The 20,006-nt window shown below is 34.8% G+C and overlaps 1 protein-coding gene and 1 long non-coding RNA gene across 3 annotated transcripts; one reads left to right on the forward strand and one right to left on the reverse strand.

Moving 5' to 3' along the window:
* Positions 1 to 28: 28 nt before the first annotated feature.
* Positions 29 to 3,819, forward strand: LOC103868951 (elongation factor-like GTPase 1). 2 transcript variants are annotated; one of them, XM_009146999.3, is made up of 2 exons: positions 29 to 277; positions 604 to 3,819. In XM_009146999.3, the coding sequence occupies exon 2, from the start codon at positions 634 to 636 to the stop codon at positions 3,670 to 3,672; it is 3,039 nt and encodes a 1,012-aa protein (XP_009145247.2). In that variant the 5' UTR covers positions 29 to 277; positions 604 to 633; the 3' UTR covers positions 3,673 to 3,819. The 2 variants fall into 2 exon arrangements, with proteins under 2 accessions (XP_009145247.2, XP_033147265.1); XM_033291374.1 differs by having other exon boundaries at positions 70 to 290.
* A 1,016-nt stretch (positions 3,820 to 4,835) lies between these two features.
* On the reverse strand, positions 4,836 to 6,924 carry LOC117134019. Its single transcript, XR_004458125.1, has 2 exons — positions 6,109 to 6,924; positions 4,836 to 6,034 (listed from the first exon to the last, which is right to left on the reverse strand). It is a non-coding gene; the product is annotated as an uncharacterized LOC117134019 (long non-coding RNA).
* Positions 6,925 to 20,006: the final 13,082 nt, after the last annotated feature.

Genomic DNA, 20,006 nt, shown 5'->3' on the forward strand with positions numbered 1-20,006 from the left:
AGTAAAACTTGGTTCGACATTCCGAATATAATTATAGGTTGACGCGGTGGTGTGGGATATTGTAAAGACGAAACTTGGAGAGGAAATCCCCAAACCCTGCGCCGCCGTTACTTTTTGGCTCAGCCGAGGAAGCAAGGCCGTTTCTCATCTTCTTCGCTCTTCGTCAACGTCCTGTTTCCAAAGAGAGAGAGATAAGCTTTATAAGAAGAGAAAACTCATCGGAAATAAGTGTTTCTGCTTCTGGAGAAATTGCCTGAACTCGGATAAGCTTTACAAGGTAATCGCTCAAGGATTTAGGTAATTTCGGATATATCAGTTATTCAGCTCGATGAACTTTCTTTGAATGTTTCAAAAGCGCATCTCTGTAGTTTAGATCTCTCTTTCTGTTCGATCCAAGATCTTCTCTGTTGATTTCGTGATTTTCTTAAGGAACTTGATTTGAGAATGACATAGTTTGATTTGATGATTCGATGGATTCTCTTGTTCGTTTCTTATGTGGCTTAGTTTGAATCGGAATCGTCTCTGCCAAATTAAGATCATAGAAGATATAAACCTTTTCATTGATTTGAAGCTAAGTATTTTTTATCAACATTGAATCTGCAGGTAGGCATTGTTTGTATAAAAACGGAAGAGATGGATGAGTGTGATGGTAGGAAGATTAGGAACATTTGCATCTTAGCACACGTAGACCACGGTAAAACAACTCTCGCTGACCACCTCATTGCTTCCTCCGGTGACGGTGAGCTGCTTAAACCGAGGCTAGCTGGTAAGGTTAGGTACATGGACTATCTCGATGAAGAGCAGCGCCGTGCTATCACCATGAAAAGCTCCTCGATTTCTCTTCGCTACAAGGACTATTCTCTCAATCTGATTGACTCCCCTGGACACATGGACTTCTGTAGTGAAGTCTCTACAGCTGCTCGGCTTAGTGATGGTGCTTTGGTTCTGGTTGATGCTGTTGAAGGTGTACACATTCAGACCCATGCTGTGTTGCGGCAAGCTTGGATTGAGAAGCTCACTCCTTGCTTGGTGCTTAACAAGATTGATAGGCTGATTTGTGAGTTGAGGTTGAGTCCCATGGAAGCCTATACTCGTTTGATTAGGATTGTTCATGAGGTTAATGGGATTGTGAGTGCGTATAAGTCTGAGAAGTATTTGTCTGATGTTGACTCTATACTTGCGAGTCCTTCAGGTGAGATTACTGATGAGAGTCTTGAGTTGTTGGAGGATGATGAAGAGGTTACGTTTCAGCCTCAGAAGGGTAATGTCGTCTTTGTGTGTGCTTTGGATGGATGGGGTTTTGGGGTCTCTGAGTTTGCTAATTTCTATGCTTCCAAGCTTGGAGCTAAAGCGGAGACGTTGCAGAAATCATTATGGGGTCCTCGTTATTATTTTCCTAAGACAAAGATGATTGTAGGGAAGAAGTCTTTAAGTGCGGGAAGCAAGATAAAACCAATGTTTGTGCAGTTCGTGCTTGAGCCTTTGTGGGAGGTTTACGAGGCTGCACTAGATCCCGGCAGTGATAGAGCTGTTCTCGCGAAAGTTATCAAATCTTTTAACTTGAATATTCCACAACGCGAGCTTCAGAACAAGGATCCTAAAAACTTGCTTCAATCAGTGATGAGCCGTTGGCTTCCTTTGTCTGATGCAGTCTTGTCTATGGCTGTGAAACATCTGCCAGACCCCATTTCAGCACAGGCATATAGAATCCCACGCTTGGTCCCAGAAAGAAAAGTTATAGGTGGTAACGATGCTGATTCAAGTGTCCTTGCAGAAGCAGAGCATGTTAGAAGATCAATTGAGGCTTGTGACTCTAGCCGTGACTCCCCCTGTGTTGTGTTTGTATCTAAAATGTTCGCTATGCCCATGAAAATGATACCTCTGGGAGGAGACCACAGGGAGAGGATGAACGGTTTAAATGATGACGACAGTAAAAGCGAGTCGGATGAGTGTTTCCTTGCATTTGCCAGGATCTTTAGCGGTGTTCTTCGCGCCGGACAAAGGGTCTTTGTGATTTCCGCTCTATATGATCCTCTCAAAGGCGAATCGTCTCAGAAGTACATTCAAGAAGCAGAACTCCACTCAATCTATCTTATGATGGGACAAGGTTTAAAACCAGTAAACGAGGTGAAAGCTGGGAATGTAGTGGCCATAAGAGGGCTTGGACCATATATATCAAAAAGCGCCACACTTTCATCTACTAGAAACTGCTGGCCCTTAGCCAGCATGGAGTTTCAGGTCTCTCCCACTCTTAGAGTGGCGATTGAGCCATCGGATCCTTCAGATATGAGTGCTCTGATGAAAGGTCTAAGACTTTTGAACCGAGCAGATCCTTTTGTGGAGATCACGGTGTCTGCTCGAGGAGAACATGTGCTTGCTGCTGCTGGAGAAGTTCATCTAGAAAGATGTATCAAGGATTTGATAGACAGATTTGCAAGAGTGAACATTGAAGTCTCTTCGCCTCTCGTTTCCTACAGGGAGACAATTGAAGGTGATGGCTCTAATCTTTTGGAAAGTTTGAGATCTCTGAGCTTGAATGCGTCGGATTACGTTGAGAAGAGAACTCCAAACGGCAGATGCGTTATCAGAGTACACGTCATGAAACTACCACACTCCCTAACCAAGCTGCTTGATGAGAGCACTGACTTGCTTGGTGACATTATTGGAGGCAAAGGCAGTCATAGTATTAAGATACTAGAATCTCAAAGCCCTAGCCTCGAAGAGAATGTGGATCCCATTGAAGCATTAAAGAGCCAGTTAGTTGAAGCTGGCGTTTCTTCAAGCTCTGAAACCGAGAATGATCGTGAGAAGTGCAAAGCTGAGTGGGCGAAGTTGCTCAAGAGGATATGGGCGCTTGGTCCAAGAGAGAAAGGTCCAAACATACTATTTGCTCCAGATGGTAGAAGAATCTGCGAGGATGGATCCATTCTCGTGAGAGGCTCTCCTCATGTCTCTCAGAGACTTGGCTTCACAGAAGATTCTACTGAGACACCACCTGACTCAGCATTGTACAGTGAAGCTCTTACTCTCGAAAGCAGCATAGTCTCGGGGTTTCAGCTAGCTACAGCATCAGGACCTCTATGTGATGAACCAATGTGGGGATTAGCTTTCACCATTGAGTCTCATCTCGCACAAGATTCAGAAACAGAGAAACAACCTGAAAACTTTGGAATATTCACAGGACAAGTCATGACAGCTGTCAAAGACGCATGTAGAGCCGCCGTGCTTCAGACAAATCCACGGATCGTGGAAGCTATGTACTTCTGCGAGCTAAACACAGCACCGGAGTATCTTGGTCCCATGTACGCCGTTCTGAGCAGAAGACGAGCTAGAGTTCTCAAGGAAGAAATGCAAGAAGGGTCGTCTCTGTTTACAGTCCATGCCTACGTGCCCGTTTCTGAAAGTTTCGGTTTTGCAGACGAGCTGAGAAAAGGAACGTCAGGTGGTGCGAGTGCGCTGATGGTTCTGAGCCATTGGGAAATGCTTGAGGAAGATCCCTTCTTTGTTCCCAAAACTGAAGAAGAGATTGAAGAGTTTGGTGATGGAGCAAGCGTCCTTCCCAACACGGCGAGGAAGCTCATCAACGCCGTGAGACGCAGGAAAGGGTTACACGTTGAGGAGAAAGTGGTTCAACACGCCACTAAACAGAGAACCTTGGCTCGGAAAGTTTGAGTTTTTTAACTGTTTTTGTTTGTTTGAAATGGGCTTCGGTCTTGTCTTTTTGGTACTTGTGCTCCCTTCGGTGCATGTTGGAGAAATTATAAGTGACGAAACATGATATAATACTTTTTATAATTGTTGTGAGAAAAAGATTATGAACTTGAGTGCACGTATGACTAGGGATATCAATCATACTGGTTTGGTTCGTCCATTCTAAAATCTGCATAATCCATAAACATTTCAGTCTGATCCGGTTTGGATCTATATTCAAATGTCTAATCTGGTCTAGGGTTACTAGATTTTGATCCGTTTTTAAAGCGCAAAATTATTATTTTACTAACTTTATGTAGTGTACATATTTTATGTTATTTTGTTTATTATTATATAACATATTTGATATAAATCTTTTATTTTAATTGTTATCATTTTTGTTATTTAATTATATGAGAATCAAAATAGAGTAACCATTTTAATTAACCCGTTAATAGTTAGTTATCATTAGATATCTCGTACATATTTTAAATAACAAATTGCATTAAAATATTAACAAAAAGCTCAGTTATGGTATTTTCTAGATAAAATATATTTCATGTACACTGTTATTAACATTGAAAAGTATTAAACAAAAAGAAAATATAAAGATATTTTCTCAAATTTGTTAAATATTTTTAAATTTGGCCAGTGTTTTCAAAGCGGAAAATGATATTTCAGTTGACAGAAAATTATATAAGAAAAACTATAGTTTTTGTTTATATAATACTGTACTTTAAGTTTCATACATAATTTATATTTAAAGTTGATGTAGTAATATAAACTTAAGATGCTTTTTAGTTGGATAAACATTTGAATCTTAAGGAGAATTCTGGCATGCATTAGGGCATTTTCTTTATTTGTGTATTTAAAATTTAGAGAAATAACTGATTAAGGATATCCACCTTTGAGTTCTATTGTATTTGCAGATACTAATTTTTTTCTATTTTAAGTTATGAAAAGAAACTTAAGTTTAATTGTGACATGGAAAATACATTTACATTTGAGCATGATAATATTTTCAAATAAAAATTACAAAATAAATTATAATTTTTTTTATGTAGTTGTCAATTTATGCTGAATCAGTACTATGTTGATTTTCAAATAGTTTAATTGATTTATTTCAAAAATTGTTATTATTTTTTAAATTGTAATATTTAATGAATACAATTTTAGAATAAATACATTTCACCATTTTTTTAAAATATTTTTACATTCACTTTAGTTAACAATTATAACATCAATAGAATATCTTGACAATATACAAGTTAAAGAATTTATTACTAATTAGATACATGTTAACAGTTGTTTAATTATTAGTATTGTTATGTTTTCAATGTTTTATTGAAACACTATAGTATAATAAATTAGAGTATTCTTTGGGGGTGATTGGTTAGGCTGTAGGAAGTGACTTTATGTTTAATTTTCATCTACAACCTTAAATACTACCAATCATACTTTATCTTGGTTTTTAAAGGTACAACAAAAAAACTAAAGCTACAGCAAAAACACACAAAAAATTATTATAAAAATTTTATTTTGTAAAGCCTTATCTTTTTAGCTGTAAGAAATTTTAAAGCTACATCCCTTAAAGTTAAATCAAAAATCCTACAGACTCAATTCTAAAGTAAATTTTCTATGGTTACAGCCCAACCAATCACTCTCTTTATTTTTTAAAGGATAAATATGAATACACCCAATAGTGATACATATGTCCAACATGGTATTTTAAGGGGTCTATTCAACCAAGATTATTAGGTGATTTCTAGTAAAATGACATATCCACTCTTATTCAAACATAAATTTTAAAAATACATTTAAAATCTATTGTTGTTGAATTTGACATTTCACAAAGTACTCTGAAATCCACTATTATTGAAATTATTTTAAGTGGTGAAGCTTTAAAGTTTCAAGTAATTTTAGAGTGTTTAGGTGGAGTTTCTTTTTCTCCCTCCGCTACTTGTAGCGACAGCTTCTTGAAGATCCACTTCGGATTTTCGGTCACACCACCATCCTCTCTCTTAGTCATCTTGAGCTGGAATTGTTGTGGTCTTGGAGACCCCATGACAGTTCTGCGGGTCAAAGAACTAATCAAACAATGCGTCCCTGACATCCTCTTTCTCTCTGAAACCAAAAATCAGGATGATTTTGTCTTCGAAGAATTAACACCGCTAAGTTTTGATAGGAACTTCCTCTTCAGTCCTCTATCACCAGCCTGGGGGTTTAGGTTTATTCTGGAAGTCAGACACTTACTTGCAAATTCTCTCAGCGAATCAAAATCTTATAGACACACACATCTTCTTCAAGGGATCATCTTTCAACAACACATTCATCTATGGAGCACCTGAAATCCCATCTATGGAGCACCTGAAATCCCAAAACGCTAAGAAGTCACCTGAAATCCCATCTATGGAGCACCTGAAATCCCAAAACGCCAAGAAGTCTGGAATCAGTTAATTAATATGTCCCTATTTAGGGATACTCTTTGTTTTTTTTAACGGGAGACTTCAATGAAATTTTTGGCAACTCAGAGAAATCAGGAGGTAAAGAGAGACCTGAAAGTTCCTTCGCAGCCTTTAGGGCTTTTCTGTCGTTTTGCAATCTCTTCTACATAAAGCATACATGCAATTTCATCTCTTGGAGAGGCCAGAAACACTCCCATTTAGTCCACTGCCGCTTCGACAGAACCATAGCCAACAATGCCTGGTCAGATTTCCTTCCAAGAGCCTGCTCCCACTGCCTTATATTTGAAGCATCTGACCATCGCCCTATCATTTCCACCCTGGATTCAAAGAAAAAGAAGTCAGTACGCCTGTTCCAATACGATAGGAGACTATTTGACAATCCTGAGATCACACAGCTAGTTAAAGAGATTTGGAATACCTCTTCCGCCTGCTCAGTTGCCGATAAAATCACACGTTGTAGACAAGCAATATCTATATTGAGCAAGAAATTCTATGTCAATAGCAGGAAACTTATTGTCCAACTAAAGGACTCTTTGGATGCAGTCCTATCAGCACGTTTACCTGATGACGAGTCATCTCTTGGTTAAATCAACAATCTCTCACTGTCTATAAGGCAGATGAAGAATACTGGAAGCAACGCAACAGGCTCCTCTGGCTCACCCTAGATGATAAGAACACTAGCCTCTTCCACACCTCATCCAAAAGTAGACAGGCCAGAAACAGAATCTCAGTGCTGGAAGATGCCCCCTGTATTTGAAGAGAAACAATTAACAAAGGTTCATCTCCAATTACTTCAAAGAAATCTTTACCTCTTCGGGCTCTTCAGCCACCGACATTGTCAATTCGGATCTGACCCCTTGCATCTCTGACGAGACTAATGCACAACTGACCTCGATCCCATCACCTTTGGAGATCAAGGAAGCACTGTTTGCGATACACCCAAAGAAGACTCTTGAACCGGATGGCTTCTCTGCAAAGTTTTTCCAATCTAACTGGGAGGTTGTAGGACCTGCAATCATCAAGGATATCCAGTTATTTTTCACCTCAGGAACCCTACCCTACACAATAAACTCAACTCATATTCGACTAATCTCAAAGATTCAGAGCCTAAAAATAGTTGCAGACTACCGCCCTATTGCCCTTTGTAACGAACGTCTACTATAAGACCATCTCAAAAATTCTGTCACTAAAGCTCAAACATGTTCTCCAAAGCATAGTTTCCGAGAATCAATCAGCCTTCACTCCTAGTAGAGTCATCTCCGATAATGTACTGATAATTCATGAAATGCTCCATTTCCTCAAGATCTCAGGGGCTGTCAAAAAGGCTCCATGGCGGTCAAAATTGACATGAGCAAGGCATACAACAGGTTAGAGTGGAATTTCATCTGGAATGTACTTGAAAGATTGGGTTTTTGTCAGACCTGAATTCACTGGATGATGCAGTGCATTTCTACAGTCTCATACTCTTTTCTCCTCAATGATGAAGTAGTAAGTCAGGTCTCTCCTGAGAGAGGCATCCGACATGGCGATCCCCTGTCTCCATACATTTTCATCATCTGCGGAGAAGTCCTCTCCGGTTTCGGAAAGAAAGAACAGATCTATGGCTCTCGCTAAGGAGCCAAGGAGACTCTTGATCTGTTCCACTGCATGTTCACCTCTGAAGTTTGGAAGCTAGGACCATGGTCTCCTCCCATCACTGTCAACAATGACACAACCTTTGATGCTGCTCTTGAAGCGTCGTTTCTCCAAATCTCCCCCCCCCCTATGGTATTGTGGGAATTTTTTCCCTTTGGATTTCCTGAAACTTGAGACTGCTCGTAACAAACTCATTTTTGAGAAACGGTCCCTTTCTGCACATGAAGTTATGGTTCAATCAATCACTGCAATGAAGGAATGGGAATTAGCTCAACCTCGACGCCCCACAGCTGCCCCGAAACCGATGCATGCACCCCGATCTATGAATCTTTCGCCATCCACAGTATTTTGTAACTCCGAAGCATCATGGAAAAAGGGATCGGCGGGTTTGGCTTTGATCTTCACCGATCAGGTGACAATTACCGAATTTCAGAGTGTGAAATGAATTTTTTTATCTTTGATTTTTTCTAAATCGACCAATTTTTTTTTCAAATCGAATATTATCATTCTTTCGTGTCTGAATCTGTGGTGGTGGAACTTCTCTTCCCACTTTAGTTGGTGCGCTAAAATCACATTCATCCTCATATCATGTTGTATAGAATTATACATGTAGTCTATATGCATTGGTCACCAATAGATTTTTATATATTTTAGTTACATACATGCATCAAAAATATTTAGTTTGTGACTTGAATTCAGTGCAAGATCCAGATGTTTGTGAATATTTTCAAGAGGAACGAACATGAATTTTCAAAAAAAAAAGACATGGTCAACAACATGAACAAGAAGCTACTCCTTCATTTACCTCATTTGGACAATATTTTAACAATCTTGCTCGATCTGGAGGCAATTTATCAAAAAATTAAGTCATTATTATCTATGGTTTTAATTTTCTTTTGAGTTACTTATTTTTAATTTTAGTATTTGCTTTTTGTTGCTAATCTTAAAAAAAAATTAAATTTTAGTGCTTGTTTTTTTTGGCTAATAATAATAAAGTTTAAATGTTTATATATATATATATATATATATATATATATATATGTGTGTTAAACATAATTATGTGTTGTTTGCATAATTAAATTAAACAAATAGTTACAAAACAAAAAGATTGGAGAATAAAAGGACTAAATTACAAATAAAAAAGTTTCATTCTATAATAGAGTAAGAAATAGAGTTACTCCAAATATAGAGTAAAAAATAGAGTTGCACTATTTTAGAGTGGGATATAGAGTGGGGTTGGAGAAGATTTTACTTTATAATAGAGTTTAGTGTAGAAAATAGAGTGGGGTTGGAGATGCTCTTAGACCATCTCCAATGGTACACAAAATTTTATTTTATATTTTACTCTATAATAATGGAGTGAAAAAGCAACATTACTCTATATTTCACTCTATTATAGAGTAACTCTATTATAGAGCGAACCATTGGAGCAAATTCAACTCTATAATAGAGTTACTCTATTTTAGTGTGAAATATAGAGTAAATTTTTGTGTCCCATTGGAGATGCCCTTAGAGTTGGTTAACTAATCTAGAATTAGGGTTTAGAGTTAAGCGGTGAGGTAGGATTTTTGGAATGTAAAATTTAGGATTCTAATAAATATATAAATAAATACTTAAAAATAGTTTCAAAAATAATTTTTGATTTTAAAAAAGAAAATTTGAAAGAAAAATTCAAAAAAAAATTCAAAAAAAATTCAATAGAAAATTCAAAAAGAAGTTTGAATTTGAAAAAGTATTATTCAAAAACATAAAAAAAAATTATTTAAATAATTATTATATATATATATGTATATAAAATAAGGGTATAAGAGTCCTTGCCACTCAATGAAGAAGATATTTTTGAAAATATTTCTTTAATGGTGGTGAAAATGAATAATAGTACCATGAAAGTGAAAGTGGTAAACATAAAATTCCTCCTTGAAAATATGTGTTTGCAATGGAATATTACCATTGGAAATATATGTTTGCAATGGAATATTATTATCAACTATAGTAGAGTGGGCTTCAAATTGGACCTTGGTTCTAAGGCCTACAATGTTGATAAAAGAAAGTTAGATGATAAATTAAAACCTACTTTACAGGTGAGCAAATTAAAACTTCATAAACTTTTTTTCTCTTGCTCAATTTCAACTTTCATTAACCAATTGAGTGAATACAAAATTTTAACCTCGAAAGATTTTAACCCACCAACGAGATCTAGTACCACCTAGGAACACTTAGAAAAATCCTATGCTATCCAATCAAAAACGTTGATGTATTTTTCACCACAACGAAATGAATTCATCTCACGACCCGAGATGAACCATTCCTTACACCAACTAATTCTACCACTAACAGTCAAGATTACAAAGCTATCATGAGCAATCCTATTTCTCCGAGAGATCCTAGCAAAGAGCACTATATGAAGACCAGATCAGCTGGTATCGAAAGATCGGATTGGAGTGCAAGACCAATCGCTACAACACCAAAACTGGTGCATTTGCTCAAAGAGGATGATCAGATTCACAGGTGGCTCAAACTTTGAATCTTGCAAAAAGATCTGAAGCTCATTACCACTGGTTTCGAGAGATGGGATTTAACCCGAAGACAAGCATCCAATCGAGACTATCATTTAACTCTTAGCTCTTGGGCACCAAAAATTTTGATTTGAGAACACGGCTCAAGCAGCAACAACACCAAGGTGCATCATCTTGAAGGAAACCGCCTCAAAAGTTACTCGCCATCTCTGAACCTGAGGCCCGAAAGGAGAACAAACGGATCCAAAACCGGACTTTGGTGACTGTTGTGTCAACAACTCAATCGGGTCCCCATTAAACTAGAGTGTAGAGCACAACCACCAGTTAGCTCTAAAGCCAACACCAGCACCGGGATATTGAGACTCTACCATATGGTTTCCAAAACTCCACTCCTCTGGCTGACAACTTCCTGAGATGTGAAAACCTTCCATATGTTGTCATTCGAGAACCGACAGAAACAAAACTCTTGCTATCTCCAACACCCAAGAGTGAATCCAAGCTTGAAACACGTTGATACAAAAAGAGCCCTTTCATGTTGGTTTGCTACGCCTAGTTTTACGACAAAGAGTGAAATGGAAGACACCGTGAACTGGAGGAGCTAGAGAGAGCGAGACAAACTCCTGACAGAATCAAGCCATAGACGACTCAGACACTAAATTCAGCCGATTGTAACTGCACGCGCCGTCTTCAGGGGATCTTCACCGACACGCGCCGACCAAGAGCTCTTGCACGCGTCTCCTTAGGCAGGACCACCGAAGACCTTCCTGAACAAGATCAAGAGAGTGTTCACCTACCAATCTACAGATCGGAGCAACCACCACTGACCGAGATTCCACTCCTTCGAGAAACGCCTCACCGCGTTTGGATCTGGAGGGTTTGAGAAGGAGGAAGCTCTTGAGAAATTCACACGTCGCCGCCATGAGAGCACCGCCGTAAATCTGAAGGGTAAAATAGATCCGACGAGCTATCAGCCCTAAAAGCCGACTCTCTGAACATCTACCACTCCTTTCACCTCGCCGCTTCTCCATAATCGTCAGTAACTTTTGTCCATTGATCCTCACGAGCAGATCTCCGGCGCTTGGTTTCCCGGCGAAAACAGAGTAGAAAGCATATCAGATGGGGATGTGGAGGTGTTGATGAGAGCAAAAGGAAAAGCAAGAGAAAGTGAGGGGGGACGGAGCCTCCGGCACCGGTAAGGAGCGCCGAGCCGGAGCGGAAAGTGGAGGCGGCTAAGGTTTTTTCAAGTCAAGTAGAGAGAAAAAGTTCCGTCCAAATATGAATTGCTTCTCTATGAAACCTTTTTTTCCAGGTGAGAAAAAATAAATAAAATATAGTTCTATAATTTTGCTACAAATAAATACGAACCAATTAAAACTACACGTAGAGCTACAAGATATGTTTCCTTTTCCTAGTAGAGAATCCTGAATTCATTTTTGTAGTTTTTATTATTCTTTATACCATTTCTTTAACAATTAATAAGTGTACTAAATAGTATTATATGATCATTTCAATTTCTGTAAATAGGTCCTAATGAATAACATGTGAGTCCCATTAAAAGTGTCATCCCTCTCTCCCTAGCTGTCAGTGCTTTTCTTTCTACAACAGTTAAGACAGTTTCATAGTTTAGAGAAATTAATGAAGTCTCTCTTTTGAAATCTATCTTCAATTTTACTTTCTCATTTATTTGTTTGCTCAAGTTTGCAAGCTGTCTGATATTTTGGATCTGATAGTAAAGTGTGGTTTAAAGATCTAGAGTCTAGACAATAAGAAAATCAAGTCAGAAGTCTGAGAATTAAGATTTAGTGTTTATTTTATTTACAATCTATGTTGGCTTCACAAGCAACAGTACATTGTTTATATGTTAAAATTTTTGGTTTTGGATTTATGTAAATCATTATGATCTTAACAGATAATAATTCAGAATATTATATAAATATATTCATAAGTTGTCTATAGTTATCCATACACCCGACAAGAAGGTGAAGAAGTTCTTTTACTTAGTTTGTACCCAACCCACTTGATATTTTCTTCAAAATAATGATCAGATTCTTAAACTTATTTTTCGTTTATAACTATATAAATTTCAGTTTCAGCTTCAAAAACTGATTTTTAAAGTTCTAGTTTATAAACAAACCAAGAAAAGGAAGATAGATAAAGATTATTGTGCGAGTGAGACCAGTTCAGAATTATGAACTTGAGCAATTCTCTTATCTTAATATATATGAAAAATGAATTCAAGGCAAAAAAGGGAGAGTGTGAGGAGAGGAATCACATGTTGTCACCTGATATTCTAAGTCTTATGTCAAAGTGGATAAGTCTCTCTACACATCTTCTCCGTGTCTCGTTTCTTTTCACTTATACATAAATTCAAATATGAACGAAATTATGAATTCACATAAACTAAATATTTATATAGATTTGTCTTCATTAACGCTATGCAACTAACATTATGCATTGAATTTACACCCACAACATCTTCACTTTCACTCCTCCTTTTGCCATCTCCGACCTATTTCTATTTTCATTTCTATATTCTTTTTAAAAATAAAAAATCTATTATAGCGGTGGATTTAATTACTCTATGTCTCTACAATAGAATTCTTTTATTTATAAAGAAAAATATAGAAAAATTGTTATTTCCATCTCTAAATACAGAAGCAAGAAATAAGATTCTTTTATAATAAAAATCTCTATTTTAAAGACAATTATTAAGATGTACACTGGAAATGTTCTAATATACAAATTTCATGCTAAATAACATATGACCAAACATGCTCAAAGGGATGGGCGAAAAATAGACAGGAGAGTATGTATAAACTTGTTGTTTCATCATTGAAAAAGGCACTTTCAAAAATGTGTAATGATCAATGTTGGGTAACCAACTTGGTTTACAAAAAGATGCTTTCTTTATCTTGCTCTCTCAATCTCTCAATCTCTCTCGCTCTACACATACACATAACCGTATAGAATAAACAAATCATTGTAACGTTCATGTGGGGGTTTCAAAAACAATCATAATAATAATTGCAAACGCTAGAACAGGTTGGTTGTACAATTTCTAAAATGAATAACCCATTTCTATTATTCTATCTCTTAGGGCAGAAACCTTGATTGTTTCATTAACGTAAACTCATGCGATAAAGTAATTAACAAAGTAAGATAATCTCCAAATTATTTAAATGAGTGGGTGGAGACTCGTTTTCAAATTTCTATAGACCTTTCAAAATCTATCCCATGGTTTATTACTTTCTCTTCTTTATTTGTAACAATCAGAACGCAACTAAATATATTATTGATAAATAATAGTATAGGGTATAATTTTATTAATGTTTAGGAAATAAAATTGTTATATATTTTCTACCCGTGCAAATAACGTCAAATCCAGAAAAGAGTGGATGGTAATGAGAAAAGGGAATCAGACCCCACGGCTTGCGAAATTGTTGTAACCGACCCTACCCTATTGTCAAATAATTCGAACTAGGTGTCTTGCCCGCATATGCGGGCTTAATCGTTTAACAAATATTTATTAGTTTATTTTTTATTAATTCAAAAATCATCATAATAACTTATTTTTTATGTTTTCAAAAAAATTAAATCAAACATATATATATATATATATGACAAAAATCTAATTAGATATATATGTTTAATTAAAAATTATTAAAGATAACATTGACTTTAACCACTGAATTTATTATAATTGTTTTATAGTTTATTTTTAAATTTTATAATTGAAAAATATGTTTTAAGATAACAACACAATATATAAGACTTATCTTATTTTTAAAAAAGTTAATATTATTAATAAAAATTCGTTTTTGGTTATATAATTAATTATATATAAAATTCATTAAGGGTATTATAGATATTAACCGCTTTAACTTTTAACGTGAGAGCTCGATTCCAAAAATTTACTTCGCAAATAATAGTATAGATATACAATACGTTTGAGAAATGACATCTAAAATAATAATTACAATAATAATAAATACTATAGTTGTGGATAAATTGACTAGTGCCCCCACATCAATGATTGTGATGCATTACATATATGTCTATATGTCTATGTATGTGTTTAAAAAGAAGAACATATTCAATCACATACTTGTATGTATTTGGAACACAGACTTGTATCATTTATGTTCAAAGTTGGTCCAGGCTTCGACGAAAACGGAGGAAAAAGCTTCTTCTTTTTTCTTTGCGTTAACAACTTCCAAAAACCTCAACTCTAAGAACAACTTTAACAACGAGTTCAAGTAGAATTCTTAAAAATAAAAGAAAATGAAAAAAATAAAACATAAGAAACCCAATATGACAGATGTCACTTAACTGTTTTTCAATTGATTTAAAAAAAATAAATCTCAATTATGTAATTATAATAGTGATATTTTTTCTTTTAGAACTCAGCAGAGATTCTTATTGATAAAAATGCTCTAAAATGGTAATTTTGGAATAAATGGGAGGGAAATTAAAAAGTGAAAAAGGTAAAAAAGTTAAAATAGGAGAAAGAGGAAAGTGGAGTAAACATGAAAAAAAGAACAGTAAAATAAATTTTACTCATGTCTAGTGTAACATTTTCTTCCATTTTAACAGTAATCAAAGGAAATAAAGAAAAGAATGTTTTCACCTGATTGATAATGAATGAAAGTAAATATGAGAAAATAAGTTTTCTGCTCAAATATTTATTCTAAAAGTACTTTTCAATCAAAGCCTAAGTTAAATTTTAAAGGTCTGACATGACATGAAAATTAAATAGATTTAACTTAATAAACAAATTTTATGTATGTGTAAATTTTTAGTTAGGATCATATTTCCTCGGGATCCATTAAACATAAGTAAACAAAATTTAAAATGTATTTTTCATAAATATTAAATTTACAAAGATTCGTACATGATCGGCTGAGATCGTTGTTTTACGCATTAAGCCATATTTCTGGAAAATTTAGAAGACAAAACTTAGTTCAGTGTAACTGGATATTGATCTACCAAATTAGTTAAATGACTTTAGGTTAATCTCTAAGGGCTAGATATGATGAGTGGTTGGTTAAAGTTAAATTACTTATTTGTGAACTTCTGGACTGGAAGAAAGCTGATAAATGTATAAATTCTGTTCAACAGTGAAAATATTAAAATACTTTTAATTTGAAAATTCTGTGTTGTTTTTAATTTAATATGCAACAAATAACCAGCCATAAAGTTTTTAAAAAAAATTATTTTAACCAAAAACTGTTATTGTTGTATGTTTTTGTAGTTTTGATTTTTTAAAATGAAAGGGTCAAAATAAGAAGATGAATTTTTAATAAACTTGATAATTTCGCAATGGTATCATTCTAAACATATTTCATCCTACCAAAAAAAAAACATATTTCATATATATTAAAGGGAAATTGGATCCTATCACCATAAAAAAATATAATTCACTAAGTAATCATATTAAAACTATGACTACGATACACTACATATTAATAGAAAAGTAGACGAAAATATCTTTTTTGGTGATCAAAACTCCAAATCGTAAAATTTCTCATGTGAATATATCGATGTCTGTTGATGCAAGTAACTGAATTTGTGTGAAGCTTCGAAAGAAGAAAAGAAAAATGAAATGGTACACTGTGATGAGAACGAACAAATAATTGATATGAGAAAAGGAAAGTAGAAACATGGTGAAATTTGCCAGGCGGTGTTGTAAAGAAGATCGGCGGCAAAATCGATGTCAATGTTAATAGATCTAGATCATAAAGTGAATCACGTGTGCATACCGGTGGTTAATGATTTGATGATTCAATAAACAACAATGAAGATGACATTTAGATTTTGAGAAAATGAACACCGTTAATATATTATACTATTCTATTTAATGATCATAGTAGCTTCTCCAGAAATCAAACTTCATCCGCCTCATGATTCTTATCATTCACTTCTGAAGAAGAACAATTCACATTAAAATGAACTATTTTATTATTTTCTATTCAATTTGAAAATCATAAAGCAGAAATGCAATTTTATTATCATTCACTTCTGGGCTGACCATGACCCACACCATACGGCGAGTTGGGGCGTCCAAGATCCGCTCGCCATATGGCGAGCTGGGCCGTCCACAACCCACTAGCCATATGGCAAGCCAGGACTGCACCTTATAAACATCATGCACTCTCATATCGTCTTCGTTGCTTCCTCCTTCGAGCCTCGGCTACATTGTCTCTTGTTTTGTCTCCATTGGAATTATCATTGAAACTTTACGATAAAAACTGCAAAGACTTATTTTCTCGAATCAATCGTATAAAAAATAACAGTTAACACCACAGTTGTCTTGACTATACGATTTGTTTCCACTATTTCGTAAAACCAACATCGTACAGAAGGCGATTTCTCCGAAAGAAATCGTAAAAATGTTTTAGTCGATAAACGGCCCAAAGGGTTTAAAACGCGGCATAAGCTCACTTACTATTTTTTATGAAAATCGGCCCAACGTCACCATGACGGTTTATCAAATATTCGCGAAAAAAGATAAATGTCAAGTTCAAGGATAAATGTCAAGTTTCAAGGGATAATCATGAAGATGGAGAAAAATGGAATATTTCCGCGAGAAGATAAACTCGACCCAGGTGCGGAAAAGGAAAACCAAAACCGACCTAGGAGGAGTATATAAAGGATGCCAAGGCGAGAGGCGTAAAAGCGATTCTTTTAAACTCTTAGAACTCTATGCACTTAGAAACTTTAGGCATTATTTTCGACATGTCATGTTTCTATGACTGACACTCAATTACTAGATGAACTCGCACATGCAGTTCGATCGTTTGTTCAAACTCTATAACTGAACTACGTTCGACTTGATCCTCGAAAGGGGTACGTATGCAGCCTTTCATTAGGTCCAGTCCGAAATCTTTTAAACTTTTTTCTTCTTTTTCGTCTATTGTTAAGCGTGTTGCGGCCACATAGGTTTTTCTCCACATGGGTGGTAATGCTAGCAAACTTAGTCTCGTTTTACTGTTTGTTTTATACTATTTCCTATGTAATCCCATTTACAGACAAGCTTCATGTATGCTTTTGTCTCTGTAATGCTCATACACAAATTCGAAATAAAGATCTATTGTTTTCTAAGTTCATTTTGTTATCTTTCCATATTTTCCGCATTTATTTGGTCACTTGTCGTCGGCTCTCGCAAAGAATCCGGACCTTAAGGAAAGTAGGGTTTTTTTTGCTTTTCTCCGTTAACGAAAATCGACGGTGTGAATTTCAGTTCCCACATTTACATTAGTTCAAGCATATAACAGTTTCACCAGATGTCTTCTGAAAGGGATGTGTTAAAGCAGAAAATTAAAATATAAGCGAAAAATTTAAAGCGGGAAATTAAAATATAAGCGGGAAATTTAAGCGGAAAACTCAAATTTTAAATGAAAACTGAAATTTAAAATTTCATGAAAGTTAAAAAGTATATTTTATTATCTAAGAAGACACATTAAACCATATGACTTGATATTCTTGAAGTTATTTAACTCTTTTGAAAGGAAAGAAAACATATCTTAAAGTTACTTAACAAGTTTACAAAAACCGCCTAGAAGACTTGCACGAAAGTCTTTACGAATCAGCTAAAAACATTAATAAACATAAATGTTGGTAACCCCATAATTAAAACCGATTAAGTTATGAATTTCATTCAGAAGCTCCAATATCGACTAATATACATGAATTAACAAAAAAATGTTAAAACGTCTTTATAGTTTTAGAGAAAATAAAAAATTTATTAAATAGAAGACTTCTAGTCTTCCAGTCTTCCAGAAGACTTCTAGTCTTCCAGTCTTCTATTTATGTCATTTTTGCAATTGAAAATTTACAAAGCAAGACTTCAAGGGAAGTTACAACAGACTTCTTTGGAAGTTTTCCTTTGTAAATATTGGCTTACTTTTGTTTTTGAGAAAATCTCGAAAGTACGACAGAAGACTTCTCGGTAAGTCTTCTAGGATAAACAAGTTAGTTTTGCATTGACCGAATTGTATCAGAAATTTGATTTTTTTCTAGAAAACTTACAGAGAAGTCTTCCATGAGAAAAATAAAACTTCATATTTTATTTTCTAGAAGATTTCCATGTCAGTCGTTGTCTTAAGTTGCTTTTGCAATTAAAAAGTAAAACTTAAATATTTAATGTTAACTAGAAGACTTCCATATAAGTCTTCCGAATAAACAAAGGTTAACTAGAATCTCAGAATAAAATTCTGGAAAACTTCCGTGTAAGTCTTCTCTCCAAAAACTTACATAGAAGTCTTCTAAATAAAATTAAATATTTAAGTTTTATTTCTCAATTGCAAAAGTAACCTAAGATGACTTACACCTATAGTGAGAAAACTTTCACCAACAATTGGAAGTATTTTGGTGGAAGATTTCCATGTAAGTCTTCTAGAAAGAGTCAAATTTTTGACACAATTCGGTCAATTTTAAAACTAAGATGCTTATCCGGGAAGACTTACAGCTAAGTCTTCTCTGGTATTTTTGAGATGTTTTTTGCTAATAAAGAAAAGTTGGAAGACTTCTAGAGAAGTTTTCCCTAAAAACAAACATAAAGTCAATTGTAAAACTAACTTCTACATTGACCAGAAGACTTCTCCTTATAAGTCTTCTATGATCATAATACTTATACGAAAGTCTTCTGGCGAACAGATCTGGAAAAAAGTTTTGATTTCATACATTTACCAAGTGAGATAACTTGCTTAACTTCTCTAAGCACACATAAGTTCAACACGAAAGCGACCCACTTGTTAATGACCAAAAATATTGAGCTTGAATGGCTCTATAAACCTTAAAAAGTTTAGAATCAAAATCTTAGATTTTGTGGATGAATAAAGAGAAAAAAAATGAAAGAGATATTGTTTTAGTGCATAAGAAATAAGATAGGAAGAGTGAAAATCGATTTTTAGGTGACTATGAATTTCAAATTGGTTGTTCACGGTAGTTGGTGTATTGATGGCAATAACAATATTGTAAATATTTATGTAAGATGATGATGGTAGAATAAAATATTCATTTTTTGAAAGAATCATTTTTCGAAAGAAAAAAATATCATTTTCGTGAATAACCCAAACTTTTGGAATGAATAATGCAAATGATAGTTCCAAAAAATCGTGGATTAGTTCTATATTTGACTTTGAGTTTTGAGTTATTTTTGCAACAAGCCTAAAAATATCATAGGCATACCAATGGTTATTGAGTGTACAAAATATCAAGCATGTGTTACAACTACGAGTCACTGAATTTTTTTTTTCTATTCTGAGTTTGAAATGCATCATAAGAAAAATTCTCTGAAAATTTACTGTTCTCTTAGAAACAAAATATCAATCCAATTAACATCCGAGTTACATAATTGTATACGATGCCTCACATTCGTGCGCATAAATATACACATATAGTGCATCAATTTACATTAACTATTTTGTATTTATTTGAGCACACATCTATTTATATTATTAAAACTGAAGTACAAATTAAATTAAATTTGTTTGGAAACATAAATTGCAGTTAAAAAAAATGTTTGTTTGGAAATATGGATAACAGTATTAAATGAAAATTGTTTGGAAACTTGGATAGCAGTACATGTATTTTCTTTTATTTATACACTAGGTGACCGGTCCGTACCCTTTGCGGGCATAAGAACATGACCGGCCCGTACCCTTTGTTCCCTCTCGGTCCGCACTTCACGAGAGAGAAC

This window comes from Brassica rapa, chromosome A05 (assembly GCF_000309985.2).
Source record: "Brassica rapa cultivar Chiifu-401-42 chromosome A05, CAAS_Brap_v3.01, whole genome shotgun sequence".
In the NCBI taxonomy this organism is placed as follows: Eukaryota; Viridiplantae; Streptophyta; class Magnoliopsida; order Brassicales; family Brassicaceae; genus Brassica; species Brassica rapa.